This window comes from Balaenoptera musculus, chromosome 16 (assembly GCF_009873245.2).
Source record: "Balaenoptera musculus isolate JJ_BM4_2016_0621 chromosome 16, mBalMus1.pri.v3, whole genome shotgun sequence".
In the NCBI taxonomy this organism is placed as follows: Eukaryota; Metazoa; Chordata; class Mammalia; order Artiodactyla; family Balaenopteridae; genus Balaenoptera; species Balaenoptera musculus.
This window is the reverse complement of record NC_045800.1, coordinates 27,093,651-27,116,393: the sequence shown is the minus strand read 5'-3', so window position 1 is coordinate 27,116,393 and position 22,743 is coordinate 27,093,651. Positions and strand designations below refer to the sequence as shown.

The 22,743-nt window shown below is 41.1% G+C and overlaps 1 protein-coding gene across 7 annotated transcripts in view; it reads right to left on the bottom strand.

The window, feature by feature from the left end:
- Positions 1-22,743, bottom strand: part of ARMH3 (armadillo like helical domain containing 3) — a 185,685-nt gene that overhangs the window by 2,257 nt on the left and 160,685 nt on the right. For all 7 annotated transcript variants that reach the window (XM_036829262.1, XM_036829260.1, XM_036829259.1 and 4 more), the window contains one exon: positions 772-888. In XM_036829262.1, coding sequence (XP_036685157.1) covers positions 772-888 — 117 coding nt within the window. The remainder of the gene's footprint in view (positions 1-771; positions 889-22,743) is intronic.

The window sequence follows — 22,743 nt, the reverse complement described above, 5'->3', positions numbered from 1 at the left end:
GTGGGAGGTCTGAGGACATGGGAAGTTGGTACACAGGCCTGTGTGCCCTGGTCTCAGCCCCCAGCCAGGATGATCATGGACAACCAGGCAGGTGGAGTGGCAGGAATACAGGGAGACTGGGCTTTTCCTGAGAGCATCTTCTGAGCACAGGACAGGAAAGGGACCACCAACAGGGTAAGTCCAGTTCTGTGGAGATGCTGACTGGGAGGTGGAGTAGGAGGCAGAGCAGATGTTCACTGGCTGCAGGCGGCCAAGGGAGGGGGCTGCAGGAAGCTGAGTGACTGGAAAGTGGGAATGGGGGTAGGGAGTGAAGACTGGAGAACTAGATTGGAAGGGCACTCAGACCAGGACCCAGTTAGGAATTTAGGAAGAAGTGATTACATAAGGAGGAGAAGAATCAATTACTCTCATTAGTTACTCTGAGGACAGGATAAGGAGTAATGAGCCAGAGCTGCCACTGGGAACACACGTCAAACTCCAGGCCCAGCTGGAGCTGTGCAAGGGCTGTCACCATGGCTGCAGAGGAGAGGTGGGCACTGCTGCCTCAGACTTCTCACCCTTCCCAGCCTGGCACCAGCACTCTGGGGAATATCTTTGTCTCTCACTGCCTGGTCCTTCCTGGACTGCTTTGGGAGATAAGTTGCAAACCCAATCCAAGCAGGCCCCTCCAATCTTATTTCATCAGCCTTTGCCCACCTGCACAGTAGAACCCAGTGGCTAGGAAAGGGCCCTTAAGAGACACAGGCAGAGATGGAGGCGGGGCACACTCACCAGCTCTTTGAAGAAGGCGGCTTCCTTGTGCTGCTCAGAGTAGCGCTCATACTGGTCCAGGCCATCTTGCAGCTTCAGTGTGAGCGTGTCATAGTTGGCTCGCACTACCTCTAACACCTGGGGAAGTCAAGGGCCAGGTGGGGCTTAGTCCACACGAACCCTAGGTATTTGGCCCCCACGCCCCTCCTGCTGCCCTACTGCGTTGGATTCAGTCTGAGACAACACCCCCAAGAGACCTTGCTCACTACTTATTACCCTGAAAAAAGCCTGGCCACGGGGAGTGATTCCTCAGGTTTCTGGGGCCATGTTTTTTGTTGTTTTTTTAAAAATTTTTATTGAAATATAGTTGATTTACAATGTTGTGTGTTTCAGGTGTACAGCAAAGTGATTCAGTTATACATATATATAAAAATATATAGGGAATTCCCTGGTGGTCCAGTGTTTAGAACTCCACGCTTTCACTGCCGAGGGCATGGGTTCAAGCCCTGGTTGGGGAATTAAGATCCCACAAGCTGTGTGGCATGGCCAAAATATATATATACACACATACATACATATTCTTTTTTTTACATTCTCTTTCATTATTAGGATATTACAAGATATTGAGTATATAGTTCCCTATGCTATATGGTAGGTGGGACCACTTTCTAATCTCTTCCATCCCCTGCCTTTCCTGACTAGTCCAGCCTGGTCACCAGGGCTGTTTACTGTGGGTATGGTAAAGAAGTATGAGAAGAGGTGACAGAACAGTGAGTGTCGGAGCCCCTCAGTATCCCTGATACCAAAGATGCGTTCTCAGCCATATCCTGCAGCTTTCTCTGGCCAGGCTGTCAGTTGCTGAGTAAGACTTTGCCAATGTCTCCTTCCTTTTCCTTTTCTGGGAACCACATTTCTTCAGTCCTGGGATGTTCCTCAGCACCATCTGCCACTTGTTTTCATCTCCCAATGCCAACTCAGTCTTCTTATCCATTGCCTGGATGGAACTTTTTGGGCATCCTAGCCTTGGAGTGTAGGAGACACTTTCTAAACTAAGCTAGAGCTTATCTCATCCTCTTTTGTTCTGATGAGGGGTCCCTCTCCTACTATGCCTCTGCTTTCTATGGGGGTGGATTCAGACCTCCACTAACTCCAGGAACCTTGGATCTCTGTGGTTCCAGAAGGAAAGGACTACCAAAGCCATTCCTGATATGACTTCGGCTTATCAGACCATAAATCAAAGACAAGGACAATTAGTTACATCACGAATATTCAGAGGTGAACTAGCCTAGCCCCCTGCTGCCCACTGTAATGAAAACTATTTTGGATATATCATGTCTATTATTAGCAAGACCAGACTAGTATTTAGAGAGTGTAGTACTATCTTGCCAGCTTGAAGATAATTATATTTGGGTTATACAATGATTAGTTACATCAGAAGATGTAGATCTTCTACATTAAGTTAGAAGAAGTGAGCTGGGTAGAAAGGAGAGACCAGGAGAGTGAATAATTTTTCACTGTGGCAATCTGTGTGATAGCTATTTTGCAATTTTATCTGACCTGGGAGGGAAGTGTATGATGTCATGGAGAGCTCCCAGCTCAGTAGGGAGTCTTGGGAGGAAGGAGTGTGATGAGGGAGGCTTAGCTCCAACAGAACGTAGGGGTGAAGGGAATAAGCTAGAGTCAGGACTGACCAGAAAGACTGAGAATGGAGTCCTGAGGGGTACAAAGGTGCCTCTGGGCTGTTCCCTTCACCAGTTCAGTCTTGTGCCAGGGCAGACTTCACCTAGTGGCAAACACTTCTGCCTGCCAAGAATTCCTGAGGAGAAAGTAGGGATGGAGAACACAGGCTTGTGTTCCTGAGTTTGGGAAGGACAGCTAGGTCAAAGGTCTGGTCCAGATTCAGGCTCTTTTCCTCCAGACACCCCACTCCTCAAGGTCACTTTGCCAAACTATGTCCCAGAGACTCTAGTATAGGCTGGCTCCTTTGCTTCTAATTCCATTTGTCAGCTCTGTCGGCAAGAGGACCAGTACCCAGCAACGCCAGTCACCCACGAAGTAATCTGGCCCCCTCATGCACGTGGGCTGTGCTAGTGGCTGAAATATCTACGGCCAAGGTCTTGGCTCAGAAATAAATGGCTCAAGCCCAGAAAAAGGCAAAATTCCAGAAAAAGGCAAGATGGAACCAGCTCCCAGGAATCAGGCAGAATAAAATAATACATGCTTTTCCAATCCCTGAATTCTGGGCAGCTTCAGCAATGGCTATGACCCAGCAACCTGGGCTCAGCCTTTCCTAAGGGGTGTCAGGTGCCAAAAGACAAATACCATGCTAAAGCTAACTCCTGAGAAGAAGAAACAGCACATCAAGAGATGCAATGTCCTGAGAGCCTCAGGCAAGGCCGCCCTTATCACCTGGGCTTTCTCTCTTCTTGCCAGGGCAGAGTGGAAGGTATAAGATATCGCTCAGAACAGGGATTTTTTCTTTCCCAATAAAGTTGGCTTTTCCTGGAAGAGCTTAGTTCAGTTTCTTGCAGGGAGGTGAAAGCAGAGAAGGCCCCTGAGCTATCAGCTCCTTGGAAGGAAACCAGAGGCCTGGCTGGACTTTGTGCATGATCTCAGCTCTCCCCTTGTCCAGACATTGCCCAGGGTCACGTTCTCCTTCCCTGGCCCTTTCTTGTGTTCACCCAGCCCCTGCCATTTCCTGCCCATATCACTTCTCTTAAATTTCCAAGAGAAGAAAACATTCTAAGCTCAGGTCTGGGCCCCAGCCCATTCAGAAGTTCAGAGCACTAGGGGTACACTCCTCGTCTGGGATCTTCCTTTCTGTAGCTTAAGACTTTAGGAATATGTCCCATTTGGGCCTCCCTCACACTCAACACTGGCCTGGGACAAAGCAAGGGCAGTAGTTAGGCAGAGGGTAATATCCCAGAACCCTTGTACCTAAAGGCCTCAGGCTTTACCATAATTTGCCTCCTCAATTTCTGACTTCCTGGCAACTTCAAAGGCCCTTCCTAGGCGGACATCCCTCCCTAATCAATCAGGTAACAGTCTACACCCTAGCACAGCCCACCTTCTTTCACCAGTTGTTGGGCTTGTGGGCTTCCTAGAATCTTTCATTTTCTCTGAAAGGACCTCATCTGGCCTCTCACTCTTCCTCTACTTTCCCAAAGCAGTCCCTCCCCATAACTGGTTATGTGTTTACTGTGTTTAATGTGTTTCTTTTCTCCCAGAAGCAATAAAGGTCTCTCCCTAACCTTGCAATCCCACCAGTCTAAGGACAGCCCTTCAGTGGCATTCTCACAATTAAGTGGTGGTCACGTGCTGGACAGCTTGTAAGGGGAATTCTGATGATAGAGAAGCAAAAAGCCAATTCTTCTTCCTCCATAATCCATATTTATTCTTCCAAATTCAGGATTAGTTAAAGCTAAACAAGAAGCACTGCAGGGACTTCCCTGGTGGCAGTGGTTAGGAATCTACCTGCCAATGCAGGGGACATGGGTTTGATAACCTGATCCGGGAAGATCCCACATGCCGCCGAGCAACTAAGCCCGTGTGCCACAACTACTGAAGCCCGTGCGCCCTAGAACCTGTGCTCCTCAACAAGAGAAGCCACCGCAATGAGAAGCCCGTGCACTGCAGCAAAGAGTAGCCCCCGCTCAGCAATGAAGACCCAATGCAGCCAAAAAAAAAAAAAAAGCAATGCAAAGATGTTCTCCAATTAAAGACATTGGTGGGTCACAGTCTGGGTCTAGTTGTGCCTAGGCCCTGATAAAGAATCTCAACCAACAGCTATTAATTTTCAAAATAACGTAGTTAACAGAATGGCTCTAGAGCCAGCCTGCCTGGACTCACCCTAGCTTTACCACATACTAGCAGCAGGGTGGAGCTGGGTGAGCCCGTTTCCTCATCTGTAAAACGGGGATAATAATAACTTTCATCATATAGAAGATTAAATAAGGTAATATATATAAAGCGCCAAGTATACCGCTTGACACACAAGCAGTACGTAATAAACACAGCTGTTATTATTATTATTATTTTAATTTTACACTGGGTTGAGAATCATTTCATAAGTTTATTTTATTTTTTAATTTATTTATTTTTTGTTTCTTTATTTTTGGCTGTGTTGGGTCTTTGTTGCTGCATGCAGGTTTTCTCTAGTTGCGGCAAGCGGGGGTTACTCTTCGTCGTGGTGCACGGGCTTTTCATTGCAGTGGCTTCTCTTGTTGTGGAGCACGGGCTCTAGGCGCATGAGCTTCAGTAGTTGTGGCACACAGGCTCAGCAGTTGTGGCTCGTGGGCTCTAGAGCACAGGCTCAGTAGTTGTGGCGCATGGGCTTAGTTGCTTTGCAGCATGTGTGATCTTCCCGGACCAGGGCTTGAACGCCTGCATTGGCAGGCGGATTCTTAACCACTGCACCATCAGGGAAGCCCTGTTATTATTATTATTCTTTCATTTTAAAATGACTCCATGAATAACTGCTTTTTAGGACCTGAAATTCCAACCCCTGCCATAAATGAGCAACCTTTCCCTTCTCCCACTTTCTGGAAGAGATCTGTCTTCTACAGGCTTCCCAATGAGGGATTTCTGGTGGAGGAAAGAACACCCTGCTTTAGGGTTTGTGCTTTAGCAGGTACAGGCAGGCTGAGTGGCAGGCTGTCTCCTGAAGAAACAAACATGCTATTACTACTGATTTCCTCACTGAAATTGCATCATAGCTAGATTCTCAGCACCCTGAAGGAAGGCACCCAGTGTTACATTACAGATTTTCCACAATGCCTAACACAGTCCTAAGGAACAGTAAACATTCAACATGCTTGTGGACTAATTTAGTAACACTCAGGCCCAACCAAAAAGGAAAGGAATCTCTCATCAAGGTTGCACGATAGGGGAGTTCCCTGGTGGTCTAGTGGTTAGGATTCGGCTTTCACTGCTGTGGCCTGGGTCCAGTCCCTGGTCAGGGAACTGAGATCCCGCAAGCTGCGCGCGGCCCGGGAGGGAAAAAAAGTCTCATGATAAGATTAGAATTAGACAGTACACCCAGCCAGTGCACTGTTCTCAGCACTCTTCTAGGCTTCTAAAGCCCAAGTCCTGCCTTTAAGGAGCTAACAAGCAAATGGGGAATCAAGATAAACCACCATGTAAGGGCATACCCACATATGTAAGCACATAAACAGTTGGGCCGGTAGAACTAAGTGTGGTTTGCAGTCAGCTGCATAGCTGACCAGTGAATGGGCAGCCTGGTTGAAACAGTATCACATCTTTTAAGACAGGGAAAATTAAGGAATCCAAAGTCTCTTCTCTTTTGCCTACCACCTAATCCTACTCAGCTAATTCAGATTGCAAAATTCTCTCCAGGTGGACATAGCCTAAAAGAGTCATGATGACCAAGAAGACAGTTAACTATCAGGACAAAATATCAGCCATCCAAGAGCTTCAGTTTCAATTCTTGCTCTTTTAAGAGAGTTGAGGGTTGAACCTTTGTAAATGATCAATGTAAGGCTGGGACTCTGGCTCAAGAATAGAAGGAAAATATGGGGAAAGGGAAGAGAGATGTTTTAGTGGATTATCTTTAAAAACATATTAAAGGGCTTCCCTGGTGGCGCAGTGGTTGAGAATCTGCCTGCCAATGCAGGGGACATGGGTTCGAGCCCTGGTCTGGGAAGATCCCACATGCCGCGGAGCAACTAGGCCCGTGAGCCACAATTACTGAGCCTGCGCGTCTGGAGCCTGTGCTCCGCAACAAGAGAGGCCACGATAGTGAGAGGCCCGCGCACTGCGATGAAGAGTGGCCCCCGCTTGCCACAACTAGAGAAAGCCCTCGCACAGAAACGAAGACCCAACACAGCCATAAATAAATGAATAAATATTAAAAAAAAAACAAACAAACAAACAAAAAAACATATTAAAATGCTCACTATAACATATTGTTTCCAAAATCCACTCAAGACTCTCCTCTAGGACTTCCCTGGTGGCACAGCAGTTAAAAATCCACCTGCCAATGCAGGGGACATGGGTTGGAGCCCTGGTCTGGGAAGATGCCACATGCCACGGAGCAACTAAGCCTGTGTACCACAACTACTGAGCCTGCACTCTAGAGCCGGCAAGCCACAACTACTGAGCCCGCATGCCTAGAGCCCATGCGCCACAACAAAGAGAAGCCACCATAATGAGAAGCCCGCACACCGCAATGAAGAGTAGCCCTGGCTCGCCGCAAATAGAGAAAGCCCGTGCACAGCAACAAAGACCCAACACAGCCAAAAATAAATAAATAAATTTATTTAAAAAAAACCCTCTCCTCCAGTAACTGAAAAAAGAGGAAGGAAGGAAGAAAGAGAATGAAGTAAAATGGACAATGCATATGAATAGTTAATTCAAGGGAAGTTTCTCTGAAAAGTATATGAATTTTAAAAAATTTAGTTGGGTAACTCAGGGTATACTGTAATATTTTAAAGTAGTTCAGGACTTCCACTTCCATTCATGATGGAGTAACTGAAAACTAGGAAAGAAATACCTCTTTTCATACATTGTATAAAAGGCAGTTCAGGACAGGAATCCTGAGAGAAAGAAAATATAAGGTGAGCATGAAAATCTTGCTGGGCTAAGGAGACACACTAGAGTTTGGAGAGGCAGAGGTGGCTGGCACTTGTGAGGCAGGTTACCAGAAAGAAAAGAGTTAGGCAAAGAACAGAGCTTCAGAAATTTATGTAGGGTTCCCACTGAATCTGCTGCTGAGTAAGAATCACACGTATAAGGTAAAATTCAACCAGTTCGAACAAAAAAATGACTAAGGATCTGTAAGCTGAACAATTCCCAGAGCTCACACAGGACTGGGAGGTGTATGAATTTTGACCAAGCAGAATGAAAAGTACCTGTTGAATACATATGGCATTCAAAAGAGGCACCAGAACAGTCGCACCTTAATTATAGAACTAAACTAGCCCTAGAGTTAAAGGCCACTATAAACCTACCTTAACAAAGATAAAAAGAAATTTCACGGATGAAGGTGGTCAAAAGGTACAAACTTCCAATTATAAGATAAATTAGTACTGGGGATGTAATGTACTACATGCTGTATGGTATGGTTAACACTGCTGTATGGTATATTTGGAAATTATTGAGAGAGTAAATCCCAAGAGTTTTCATCACAAGGAACACCCCATTCCCTGCCACCTTTGTACCTACAGGAGATGACTAATGTTAACTAAAGTTACTGTGGTAAATTTAAACAGTACTATATGTCAATTATATCTCAAGGAACACCCCATTCCCCACCACCTCTGTACCTATAGGAGATGACTAATGTTAACTAAAGTTACTGTGGTAAATTTAAACAGTACTATATGTCAATTATATCTCAAGGAACACCCCATTCCCTGCCACCTTTGTACCTATAGGAGATGACTAATGTTAACTAAAGTTACTGTGGTAAATTTAAACAGTACTATATGTCAATTATATCTCAATAACACTGGAAAAAAAGATCATCACATGAAAAAAGGAGTTTCAAGAGAACATTGCTGCTCCACAAATAATTTGCTTATCTTCCTCAATAAAGTCCAGCATTATTTAATAAAGATAACAAAATCCAGCACTTAACTATATAACATTCACAATGCCCAGTATCCAATAAAAAATTATCAGACATGTCTGGGCTTCCCTGGTGGCTCAGTGGTTAAGAATCTGCCAGCTAATGCAGGGGACATGGGTTCGAGGCCTGGTCCAGGAAGATCCCACAGGCCCCGGAGCAACTAGGCCCATGCGTCACAACTACTGAACCTGTGCTTTAGACGCCGCATGCCACAACTACTGAGCCCATGTGCCACAACTACTGAAGCCTGCGCGTCTAGAGCCCGTGTTCCACAACAAGAGAAGCCACTGCAATGAGAAGCCCACACACCGCAACGAAGAGTAGCCCCCGCTTGCCGCAACCAGAGAAAGCCCACGCACAGCAACGAAGACCCAATGCAGCCAAAAATTAAAAAAAAAAAAAAAAAATCAGACACGTCAAGAAGCAGGAAAATGTAACTCATAACCAAGAGAAACATCAATGAATAGAAATAGACCCAGAAATGAAAGAGATGATGGAATTAGCAAGGACGTTTAAAGAGCTATTATAAGTATGTTCAAGTGTTTAAAGACAACCATGAACATAATAAGGAACAAAATGGAAGGTATAAGGCACATCACAATAAAACTGCTGAAAATCAATGTTAAAGACAGAATATTAAAAGCAGCTAGAAGGGGGATAAACACATTATGTACAGAGGAGCAAAGATAAAAATTCACAATTCTTGTCAATAACTATACAAGCCAGAGAACAATGGAATGATACGGTGCCAAAAGAAAAAAAATTGTTAGCCCAGAATTCTATATCCAGCAAAAATATCTTTCTGAAATGAGGGTGAAATAAAGACCTTATCAAACAAACAATCTAAGAGAATGTGTTGCCAACAGTCCTGCAACTAGAAGAGATGTTTAAAGAAGATCTTCTGGTAGAAGGACAATTATATTATCTGGATCTATAAATAGGAATAAAAATTACTGGAAATGGTAAATACACAGATAAGTATAAAATACTTTTACATAAATTTGAAAACTAGGAAAAAAGATAATTGACTCTTTAAAGCAAAAAATAGTAACAATCTAATATGAAATTCATTAGAAACCGAGAAGAAAAATGTCTGACAACAGTAGTACAAAGAACAAGAGGGGGAAAAATGGATACACACTACTGCAAGGTTATTATACATTACATGAAGTCCTGTAACATATTTTGAAGGTACACTGTGGGAAGTTAAAGATGCGTATTGTAAAACCTAGAGCAACGACTAAAATAATAAAATTAAGAAGTATAGCTAAGAAGTCAATATTGGACATAAAATGGAATCATAAAAAACACTCAGTAAGAAACCATTTCCTCTAAGATCAGGAACAAGACAAGGTTGTCCACTCTCACCACTATTATTCAACATAGTTTTGGAAGTCCTAGCCACAGCAATCAGAGAAGAAAAAGAAATAAAAGAAATCCAAATCGGAAAAGAAAAAGTAAAGCTGTCACTGTTTTCAGATGACATGATACTATACATAGAGAATCCTAAAGATGCTACCAGAAAACTACTAGAGCTAATCAATGAACTTGGTAAAGTAGCAGGATACAAAATTAATGCACAGAAATATCTTGCATTCCTATACACTAATGATGAAAAATCTGAAAGAGAAATTAAGGAAACACTCCCATTTACCACTGCAACAAAAAGAATAAAATACCTAGCAATAAACCTACCTAAGGAGACAAAAGACCTGTATGCAGAAAACTGTAAGACACTGATGAAAGAAATTAAAGATGATACCAACAGATGGAGAGATATACCATGTTCTTGGATTGGAAGAATCAACATTGTGAAAATGACTATACTACCCAAAGCAATCTACAGATTCAATGCAATCCCTATCAAACTACCAATGGCATTTTTCACAGAACTAGAACAAAAAGTTTCAAAATTTGTATGGAAACACAAAAGACCCCGAAGAGCCAAAGCAATCTTAAGAAAGAAAAACGAAGCTGGAGGAATCAGGCTCCCGGACTTCAGACTATACTACAAAGCTACAGTAATCAAGACAGTATGGTACTGGCACAAAAACAGAAATATAGATCAATGGAACAGGATAGAAAGCCCAGAGATAACCCCACACACATATGGTCACCTTATTTTTGATAAAGGAGGCAAGAATATACAATGGAGAAAAGACAGCCTCTTCAATAAGTAGTGCTGTGAAAACTGGACAGCTACATGTAAAAGAATGAAATTAGAACACTTCCTAACACCATACACAAAAATAAACTCAAAATGGATTAAAGACCTAAATCTAAGGCCAGACACTATAAAACTCTTAGAGGAAAACATAGGCAGAACACTCTATGACATAAATCACAGCAAGATCCTTTTTGACCCACCTCCTAGAGAAATGGAAATAAAAACAAAAATAAACAAATGGGACCTAATGAAACTTCAAAGCTTTTGCACAGCAAAGGAAACCATAAACAAGACAAAAAGACAACCCTCAGAATGGGAGAAAATATTTGAAATGAAGCAACTGACAAAGGATTAATCTCCAAAATTTATAAGCAGCACATACAGCTCAATATCAAAAAAACAAACAACCCAATCCAAAAATGGGCAGAAGACCTAAATAGACATTTCTCCAAAGAAGATATACAGATTGCCAACAAACACATGAAAGGATGCTCAACATCATTAATCATTAGAGAAATGCAAATCAAAACTACAATGAGGTATCACCTCACACTAGTCAGAATGGCCATCATCAAAAAATCTACAAACAATAAATGCTGGAGAGGGTGTGGAGAAAAGGGAACCCTCTTGCACTGTTGGTGGGAATGTAAATTGATACTGCCACTATGGAGAACAGTATGGAGTTTCCTTACAAAACTAAAAATAGAACTACCATATGACCCAGCAATCCCACTACTGGGCATATACCCTGAGAAAACCATAATTCAAAAAGAGTCATGTACCACAATGTTCACTGCAGCTCTATTTACAATAGCCAGGACATGGAAGCAACCTAAGTGTCCATCGACAGATGAATGGATAAAGAAGATGTGGTACATGTATACAATGGAATATTACTCAGCCATAAAAAAAAACAAAACTGAATTATTTGTAGTGAGGTGGATGGACCTAGAGTCTGTCATACAGAGTGAAGTATGTCAGAAAGAGAAAAACAAATACCATATGCTAACACATATATATGGAATCTAAAAAAAAATGGTTCTGAAGAACCTAGGGGCAGGACAGGAATAAAGACGCAAATGTAGAGAATGGACTTGAGGACATGGGGAGGGGGAAGGGTAAGCTGGGACGAAGTGAGAGAGTGGCATGGACATATATACACTACCAAATGTAAAATAGATAGCTAGTGGGAAGCAGCCACATAGCACAGGGAGATCAGCTCGGTGCTTTGTGACCACCTAGAGGGGTGGGATAGGGAGGGAGGGAGGGAGACACAAGAGGGAGGAGATATGGGGATATATGTATATGTATAGCTGATTCACTTCGTTATAAAGCAGAAACTAACACACCATTGTAAGGCAATTATACTCCAATAAAGATGTTAAAAAAATAAGAAAAAAGAAAATGAAAGACAGGAAAAAAAAACCTGCAAAAAAAAAAATACTCAGTTAATCCAAACAAAGGCAGAAAAAGAAAAAGATGAACAAAGAACAGATGGGAGAAAAAGAAAAAAAAAAAGGCAAGATGGCAGATTTCAACTCAGCCATATTAATAAATAAATTAAATATAACACTCCAATTAAAAGGCAGAGATTGTAAAACTGGATATAAAATCAGGATTCAACTATGGGCTGTCTAAAAGAAATCCACCTAAGATATAAAGACACAAATAGGTTGAAATTAAAAAGATGGGAAAAAACATGCTATATCAACACTAATTAAAAGAAACTTGAATTGCTATATTAATATCTGACGAGGAGACTTCAAAACAAGGAATATTATCAGGAATAAAGAGTGAAATTTCACAATAGCGAAAATAAACAAATGGGACCTAATTTAACTTAAAAGCTTCTGCACAGCAATGGAAACCGTAAACAAAATGAAAAGACAACCTATGGAATGGGAGAAAATATTTGCAAACCATGTTACTGACAAGGGATTAATTTCCAAAATATACAAACAGCTCATTATCAAAAAACAAACAACCCATCCAAAAATGGGCAGAAGACCTAAATAGACATTTCTCCAAAGAGATATACAGATTGCCAACAAACACATGAAAGGATGCTCAACATCATTAATCATTAGAGAAATGCAAATCAAAACTACAATGAGGTATCACCTCACACCAGTCAGAATGGCCATCATCAAAAAATCTACAAACAATAAATGCTGGAGAGGGTGTGGAGAAAAGGGAACCCTCTTGCACTGTTGGTGGGAATGTAAATTGATACAGCCACTATGGAGAACAATATGGAGGTTCCTTAAAAAACTAAAAATAGAATTACCATATGACCCAGCAATCCCACTACTGGGCATATACCCAGAGAAAACCATAATTCAAAAAGACACATGCACCCCAATGTTCACTGCAGCACTATTTACAATAGCCAGGACATGGAAGCAACCTAAATGCCCATGGACAGATGAATGGATAAAGAAGACGTGGTACATATATACAAAGGAACAAAATTGGTCATTTGTAGAGATGTGGATGGATCTAGAGACTGTCATATAGAGTGAAGTAAGTCAGAAAGAGAAAAACAAATATCATATATTAACACATATATGTGGAACCTAGAAAAATGGTACAGATGAATCGGTTTGCAGGGCAGAAATAGAGACACAGATGTAGAGAACAAATGTATGGACACCAAGGGGGGAAAGTGGTGGAGGGGTGGTGGTGGTAGTGTGATGAATTGGGAGATTGGGTTTGACATATATACACTAATATGTATAAAATGGATAACTAATGAGAACCTGATGTATAAAAAATAAATAAAATTAAAGAGAAAAAAAAATTCTTCCTACAAAGAAAATTCCAGGTCCCGATGCCTTAACTGGTAAATTCTATTAATCATTAAGCAAGAACTAACAGTGATTCTTCACAAACTCTTTTTAAAAATAGAGGAAGGAATACTCCTAACTTATCTTGTAAGGCAACATTACTCTAATACCAAAACCAAAGGTACCACAAGAAAACTGTGAACTAATATCCCTCATAAATACTGACATAAAAATAATCAACAAAATACTAGCAACTCAAATTCTGAAATATATATTATAAATACTATATCATGTGCTTCCCCGGTGGCACAGTGGTTAAGAATCTGCCCGACAGTGCAGGGGACACAGGTTTTGCCCTGGTCTGGGAAGATCCCACATGCTGTGGAGCAACTAAGCCCGTGCGCCACAACTACTGAGACTGCATTCTGGAGCCTGTGAGCCACAACTACTGAGCCCACATGCCACAACTACTGAAGCCCGCAAACCTAGTACCTGTGCTCCGCAACAGGAGAAGCCAACACAATGAGAAGCCCGCACACCGCAACAAAGAGTAGCCCCCGCTCGCCGCAACTAAAGAAAGCCCGTTGCGCAGCAATGAAGACCCAATGCAGCCCCCCAAAAATTAAATAAACAAATTAATTAATTAATTAAAATAAAATAAAATACTATATCATGATCAAGAAGGGTTTATCCCATGAATATAAGGTTGGATTAATATTTAAAAATCAGCCACCATATTAACAGAATAAAAGAGAAAATCCATATGATCATCTCAATATATACAGAAAAAACACTGACAAAAGTCAACCTTCATCATAATAAAAGCTCTCAGCGAACTCTGGATAGAAGGGAACTTCCTCAACCTAATAAAGAAATCTATGAAAACCTATAGCTAACCCATTACTTAATGATGAAAGACCAATGCTTTCTCCTGAAGATCTGTCAAGGATATTTACTCTGACCACTTCAATATTGTACTGGGGGTCCTAGACAGTGCAATAAGGAAAGAAAAAGAAATCAAAGCCATACAGACTTGAAAGAAAGAAGTAAAACTGAATTTACTTGTACACAATATGATTGTGAGCACAGAAAAGTCTAAGGACTCTAAAAAAAAAATGAATTTATCAAAGTTGTGAGAAAAAAAGGTCAATTTAAAAATAATTCTATTTCTATATATTAGCAAAAAAATTGGAAATCAAGGTTTAAAAAACCATTTAGGAAAGATATCCCATGCTCTAGGATTAGAAGAATTAACACTGTTAAAATGGCCATACTACCCAAAGCAATCTACAGGTTTAATGCAACCCCTATCAAATTACCCATGACATTTTTCACAGAACTAGAACAAATAATCTTAAAATTTATATGGAACCATAAAAGACCCAGAATTGCCAAAGCAATCCTGAGGAAAAAGAACAAAGCAGGAGGCACAACCCTCCCAGACTTCAGACAATACTGCAAAGCTACAGTAATCAAAACAGCCTAGTACTGGCACAAAAACAGACATATGGATCAACGGAACAGAATAGAAAGCCCAGAAATAAACCCACACACATATGGTCAATTAATCTTCGACAAAGAAGGGAAGAACGTACAATGGAGAAAAGACAGTCTCTTCAGCAAGTGGTGTTGGGAAAGCTGGACAGCCACATTTAAATCGATGAATTTAGAACGCACCCTCACACCATACACAAAGATAAACTCAAAATGGCTCAAAGTTTTAAATATAAGACATGACACCATAAAACTCCTAGAAGAGAACACAGGCAAAACATTCTCTGACATAAATCATACCAATGTTTTCTTTAAGTCAGTCTCCCAAGGCAACAGAAATAAAAGCAAAAATAAACAAATGGGACCTAATCAAACTTATAAGCTTGTGCACAGCAAAGGAAGCCATAAACAAAACAAAATGATAACCTACAGACTGGGAGAAAATATCTGCAAGCCATGTGACCAAGGGCTTAATATCCAACATATACAAACAGCTCATACAACTCAATAACAAAAAAACAAACAACTCAATCAAAAAATGGGCAGAAGACCTAAATAGACATTTCTCCAAGGAAGACATACAGATGGCCAATAGGCACATGAAAAGATGATCAACATCACTAACTATTAGAGAAATGCAAATCAAAACTACAATGAGATACCACCTCACACCGGTCAGAACGGCCATCATTAAAAAGTTTACAGGGAGTTCCCTGCAAGTCCAGTGGTTAGGACTTGGTGCTGTCACTGCCAGGGGCCCGGGTTTGATCCCTGGTCTGCGAACTAAGCTCCCGCAAGAAAAAAAAAAGTTTACAAATAACAAATGCTGGAGAGGGTGTGGAGAAAAGGGAACCCTCCTACACTGGTGGGAATGTAAACTGGTGCAGACACCATGCAGAGCAGTATGGAGGTTCCTCAGAAAACTAAAAATAGAGTTACCATATGATCCAGCAATTCCACTCCTGGGCATATAGCTGGACAAAACTATAACTTGAAAAGATACATGCATCCCAATGTTCACAGCAGCACTATTTACAGTAGCCAAGACATGGAAACAACCTAAATGTCCACTGACAGATGAGTAGATAAAGAAGATGTGGTACATATATATAATGGAATATTATCCAGCCATCAAAAAGAATGAAATAATGCCATTTGCAGCTACATGGATGGACCTAGAGATTATCATACTAAGCGAAGTAAATTAGAAAGAAAAAGACAAATACCATATGATATCACTTATATGTGGAATCTAAAATATGACACAAATGAACTTATCTACAACACAGAAACAGACTCAAAGACATAGAGAACAGACTTGTGGTTGCTGGGGGCGGACGGCTGGATTGGGAGTTTGGGATTAGCAGATGCAAACTATTATATATAGAATGGATAAACAACAAGATCCTGTTGTATAGCACGGGAAACTATATTCAGTATCCTGTAATAAACCATAATGGAAAAGAATAAAAAATACCATTTAGATAACATAAAAAATGAAATATTTATGGATAGATTGAACAAAATAGGTGCAAAACAATATGCTAAAAACTACAAAATACTGGTGAGAAAATTTTAAAGATCTAAATAAATAGGTATATTATGATCACGGATTTGAATATAATATTGTTAAAGTGTCAATTCTCCCACAAGTTGATCTATAGCATTAATTCAATTCCAATCAAAATCCTAGCAGGCTTGGGACTTCCCTGATGGTCCAATGGTAAAGAATCCACCTTCCAATGCAAGGGATGCGGGTTCCATCCCTGGTCAGGGAACTAAGATCCCACATGCCATGGGGCAACTAAGCCCGCGTGCCACAACTACTGAGCTCGCGAGCCTCAACTAGAGAGCCCACGTGCTGCAAACTACAGAGCTCACACGCCCTGGAGCCTGTGCGCCACAACTAGAGAAGAGAAAACCCTCACGCCACAACTAGAGAGAAGCCCGCACACCGCAATGAAGAAGCCCACATGCTGAAACAAAAGATCCCGCGTGCTGCAACTAAGACCCAACGCAGCCAAAAATAAATAAATAATAACTATTTAAAAAAAAAATCTTAGCAGCCTTTTTTTTGTGTAGAAATGGACAATCTAATTTTACACTTCGTATAGAAATGCAAAAGACCTCAAATATTCAAAACAACTTTTAAAAAGAGCAAAATCAGAGGACTTATATTACCTGATTTCAAGATTTACTACAGACCTATAATAAGACAGTGTAGGGCATAAATTTAGACATATATTAGACCAATGGAACAGAACTAATACTTCAGAAATAGACCCACATATGTATGGTGAATTGATTTTTTACAAATGTGCCAAGGTATTTCAATAGGGGAAGGAATAGTCTTTTCAACAAATGACAATGGAACAACAGGATACTGCAGGGGGTGGGGGGGTGGGCAGGAAATGGATGAACATTTACCATTACCAAACATTTTACAAAAAATTAACTTGACATGGAGCATAGAACTAAATGTAAAAGACAGAACTATAAAACTTACGGAAGAAAATACAGGTGAAAAATTTCACAACTAGGAGTAAGCAAAGATTTACTAAATAAAACACAATAGCAAAAAGTGTTAAAAAATTAATAAATTCACCTTTATGGTATTAAAGTTGGTCTTCATTAAAATGTCTGGACTTTGAAAACACCATTAATAACTTGCAAATACAAGCAACTGACTAGGAGAAAATATTTGCAATACATATATATGACAAATGACTTGCATCCAGAATATATCAATACAAAAACTCATAAGTATTATAATAATCAAATTTTAAAAACAGGCAAATGATCAGCTGCTCAACATCATGCAAAATAAATTAACAGTAATTTTAAAAACTATGCATGCAGTATTACTACAGCACTGCCTACCCACTAGAATGGCTAAAATTAAAAACACTCACAATTCCAAGTGTGACAAAGATATGGAGTAGCTAGAACTCTTAGTCATTGTTGGTGGGAATTAAAAATGGTACAACCACTTTTGAAAACAGTTTAGCAGTTTCTTTTTTCTTCCTTTTTAAAAACATCTTTATTGAGAGATAATTTACATACCATAAAATTCAATCATTTTAAGTGTACAATTCAATGGTTTTAGTATATTCATATAGCGGGGGCAATGATCACCATGATCTAAGTTTAGAACATTTTCATCAACTTCATAACCATTAGCAGTCATTTCCCAGCTTACTCCCCAACCCCAGCTTTAGGTAACCACCAATCTATTTTCTGTCTCTATAGATTTGCTTATTCTGGACATTTTAAATAAATGGAATCACACAACATGTGGTCTTTTGTGACTGGCTTCCTTCATTTTGCATATGTTTTCAAGAATCATCCATGTTGTAGCAGGTATCAGTACTTCATTCCTTTTTATGGCTGAATAATATTCCATTGTATGGATGTATCACATTTTGTTTACCCATTCAGTTGCTGGTTGCTTTAGTTGTTTCTAGTTTTCGGTTATCATGAATAATGCTATTATGAATATTATTTGTATACAAGTCTTTGGGTGGACATATATTTTCATTTCTCTTCGGTAAACAGCTAGAAGTGTCACAATATGGATGAATCTCAGACACAACAGAGTTTACGTGAAATTCTATAGAAGACAAATCTAGGGACTTCCCTGGTGGTCCACTGGGTAGGACTCCGCGCTCCCAGTGCAAGGCACCCGGGTTCGATCCCTGGTCGAGGAACTAGATCCTGCATGCATGCCACAACTAAGAAGCCCCCATGCTGCAACTAAGAAGTCTGCATGTTGCAATGAAGATCCCACGTGCTGCAACTAAGACCCAGTGCAGCCAAAATAAATAATAAATAAATTTTAAAAAGAAAATACAAATCTATAGTGATAGAAATTACATCAGTGGTTGCCTAGGGCTCAGATCTGCAGATAAGACTAACTGTAAAGGAGAACTTTTATGAGTGATGGAAGTAAAATGTCCTATATCTTGTGATGCTGATGATTACACAAATATGTTTTATTATATGTTAATTACATCTCAATAAAGTTAAGTAAAAAGTTAAGTCCAGTAAATCATGACTAGGCCAAAAAAAAAAAAGTAGGGCCATGGCAGTAAACTTATGTCTTTTTTGGTCTTACCATTCCATTTTTGGTTGGGGCAAGAATGATTCAGACTGAAATATCAGTATCTGTAAGCCAGGAGTTCCTAGTATTTCCACAAGGCCAAAGATTCCCCTCATTGTGCTACTCCTCCCTACCTCTCCATCCCTGGCAATCCTCCCTGACAAATTAAAGGGACTCCAGGTAGCAATCAACAGTGTTTGAAATCATTTTCAGCTGGGCAGTAGCCACATGAGGTTTTTCTAAGTGGGTGTACTGTAGCTGGATCTTTTGACAAACTCAATCATTTGCCAAGCTCAGGAACTTACAGAGTCCTACCTTTACCAAGGACATCTAATGAAAGTTCCACTTTTGCCTTTTTTATGAAACTGAGGCAAGGGTGAAAGATATGAGACGATCATGGCTCTCCTTGTGGAAACTCACTCCAAATTAGGGTTATCAGCCAACCATTTACAGATTTATAATGAGGCATTTTTTCACTAGGGTACCTACAAACCTAAACCTTCTTAGGTTTATAAAAGGCTGGGGGATGCTGCTACAAGCAGGCCAAATACACCAGCTAAGTGAGGTCTACAGGAGGGCACAGAAGCAAAGGTCTAAGCAAGAAATTAGTGATCCTGATTCTTATACTGTGAAGTCCTCAAGGGCATGTATGATTTTTGCATTTTTATATCCCCTGGCTTGGCACAGAGCAGAAACCTCTGTCCTTCTGCACAGAAAAGAAATAATCTGGGGGATGTGAAGCTGGGGCACCTATTCCTTGTCTTGCTGAACGAACCAAGGACACCCAGAAGCAGAGAATTCTTAGACAAAAGCAGGTTCTGAGAACTTCCTTGGGAGGCAAGAATTGATTCTTTTTCAGAACACTTTAGCTCAAAGTGGCTGGAAAAAAGAAAACAAGCCAACAGTACAGGAGCTAGAACAAATAGTAACCTGATAACAAACTCACAGGCCTCATCTGAGTGAGCATCCTTCCCCTCCACTAGGGGCTTACAGTGACTTTCTATCCAAGATAACGTGAATATCTCTCCAGGGCACAATCATCCAGTATAATTGTTTGGAAACAAGGATCCAAAAGGTGGACACAAATCTCTTATGCTAAAAAAGATGATGCCTTTTAAAAGATAACTGTTTCCTCTATACAGCCAACTTGTATATAATATGCAGAAGATTTTTTTCCCCTTTCTATTTTCGTCTATATACTTCAGGACCAAACTCAATTTCAGAACCAATTTTTAAAATTAACTAATTAATTAATTAGGCTGCGTTGGGTCTTCATTGCTGCGTGCAGGCTTTCTCTAGTTGCGGCGAGCAGGGGCTACTCTTCGTTGCAGTGCACGGGCTTCTAATTGCGGTGGCTTCTCTTGTTGTGGAGCACGGGCTCTAGGCGTGCGGGCTTCAGTAGTTGTGGCACATGGGCTCAGGAGTCGTGGTTCGTGGGCTCTAGAGCGCAGGCTCAGTAGTTGTAGCGCACAGGCTTAGTTGCTCCACAGCATGTGGGATCTTCCTGGACCAGCACTCAAACCCGTGTCTCCTGCATTGGCAGGCGGATTCTTAATGACTGCGCCACCAGGGAAGTCCCTTCAGAACCAATTTAAGTTGGCCAGTTCTCCAGTCCATCCATGTCTTTCAAGCCTGCTACCAAAGGGCTCTTGATTGCCCTGAAATTTATTGATCTGACAGGCTGGCTCTGCCTTTCAGAAAGGTGGACCAGATAATGAGCCTCACAGTGGGTGATTCGTGAAAGGCCATCAGTTGGTTAAAGGAGTGGCGACAATGACTTTCTTTAATTTCCCTGGGTAGTTGCCCCACCTCCCCGACTTGATTTGGTTGAAGTCCTAGAAACCCCTTGTTTCCAGGGGTGAAGCTTGTGAAGCTTTTCTTTGCACTAATTACAGATCCAACAAGCCCAGGTCCTTACCCTGCACAAGCAAGGCATGCAATCACACCAAGAGGCAGCCAAGATAACAGCGGTGGGGGAACATGATACACATGTTTACCAAATATCGCATCAGGCCTTCTCCCTCTCTATGGCTTATTGCAGGCTGGACACTCCACCCAGCTGAAACCAAGAGGCAGATCTCTGTCCTCCCTACTTGAGCTTTCTTTTCTTGGAAATATATCACATCTCAGGGAGGGAAACAGAAAACACCGTCTCTCCGACAATCTGATATGGGGTCTCTGCCTCCCTGCCAGGCCTCACTTATCTATCCCTCCTTAACAGACAAAATTCTTTAACAGAAATCCCATTTGTGGGCTATCCACAGTTTCCCTTCTAGCTGGCTGGGTCATTTCTAAGACTGTAACTTCTTTTTGAGCAGGGTCACTGTGAAAGGTCAAAGTGCTGTTATGGTACTTAGCAAAAACATTTCCAATTAACACAGCTTATAACAGAGATAATAGTTTGCATAGTGACACTTCTGGCCTCCAATGTTACTATCACAGTGGCAAACCATACTCTTCCAAGCACACCTTATAGAGTTTTGAGCTACCTCCTTGGAAAGAGGTTGCAATGGAAATAAAACAGAAGTACATGAAGATCTATTTGGAAGGAAGGAGGTGGCTAAAAAACAAACTGAAGGGACTTCCCTGGTGGTTCAGTGGTAAAGAATCCACCTTCCAATGCAGGGGGCGTGGGTTCAATCCCTAGTCAGGGAACTAAGATCGCATATGCGACAGGGCAACTAAGCCTGCATGCCACAACTACTGAGCCCATGTGCCTCAACTTGAGAGAGAAAACCCGCACGCCACAACTAGAGAGAAGCCCACGCACTGCAAGGAAAGATCCCGCATGCCGCAACTAGGACCCAACACAGCCAAATAAATAAATAAACAAACTGAAGAGTGAAGTCCTACCTGTACATCTAGTAACTGGGATAAAGGGTCCTTCTTAGCTTAAACCAAGAAAGCAAGGGCTGCTGTCTCCTGTAACCTCTTGAAAAGCTGACAACTACTGGAGTTCCTACGAGCTCCAAAGCTACTCCTCCCATGCACTGCCAATGAAGCTTCACCGACAATGAAGCCTGACTGAGGAAGACCAGAAAGTTTATGTGATGGGCATTTCAAAATTCATAGTTAATTGAAGAAAATGCTGACAGTGGCAGACATGAATAATAAGCTGAGCTCTTCACCAGTGACCTCTGCATTCATCTAGCTTGGCTGTGGGACATTAATTTTGAATCTTCATTTTCCCTTTATTTTTTTAAACAAAATGGAACTACCACTTTTGAAGATAATTAAAATTCAGTGTGCTACTTTTTTGGTTTTGACCCACATAAATATATTATCTTTAAAAGAAATAAGTACATAAGAACTTTTTTAAAATTTGTCATCTTCCTTTGGTGTGTGGAAAAGCTTTATTTCTCATAGTGACTTTTCTGACATGCTTGTATGGAATAAAGAGACTTTTCCCTCATTTATAAAGTTATCATACTGTGCCAGGAGCCTCTACTTAGGCATTTCTGCCTAACTGGCAGGCAAACTCTCCAGGTCCCTGTTCAGTACTTTCTTTCCTTAACTGAATGGGCCATTCCCAAACCAGGACCTTTCCCCACCCCTTAGGAATGAGCCCTGTTATCCCCATTCTCTCTGCTTCTCCCTGCACCTTCCTATCCTGACTTGCCTCTTCCTTCAGGATACTTGACAAACTCCAGTTGTCTCAAGTGCTTCGGCCAATGAAAAGCTCAGACTTTGGTGTCAGACTGACCTACGTTCACACTATGGCTTTACCACTAACAGCTGTGTGATCTGGAACAAATTACTTAGTCTCTTTAGCATCGTCATCTTTAAATGAGGATAACTGTACCTACCTCAAACAACTGATTAAAGAATTAATTACATAACCTAAGTAAAAGTGCCTAGC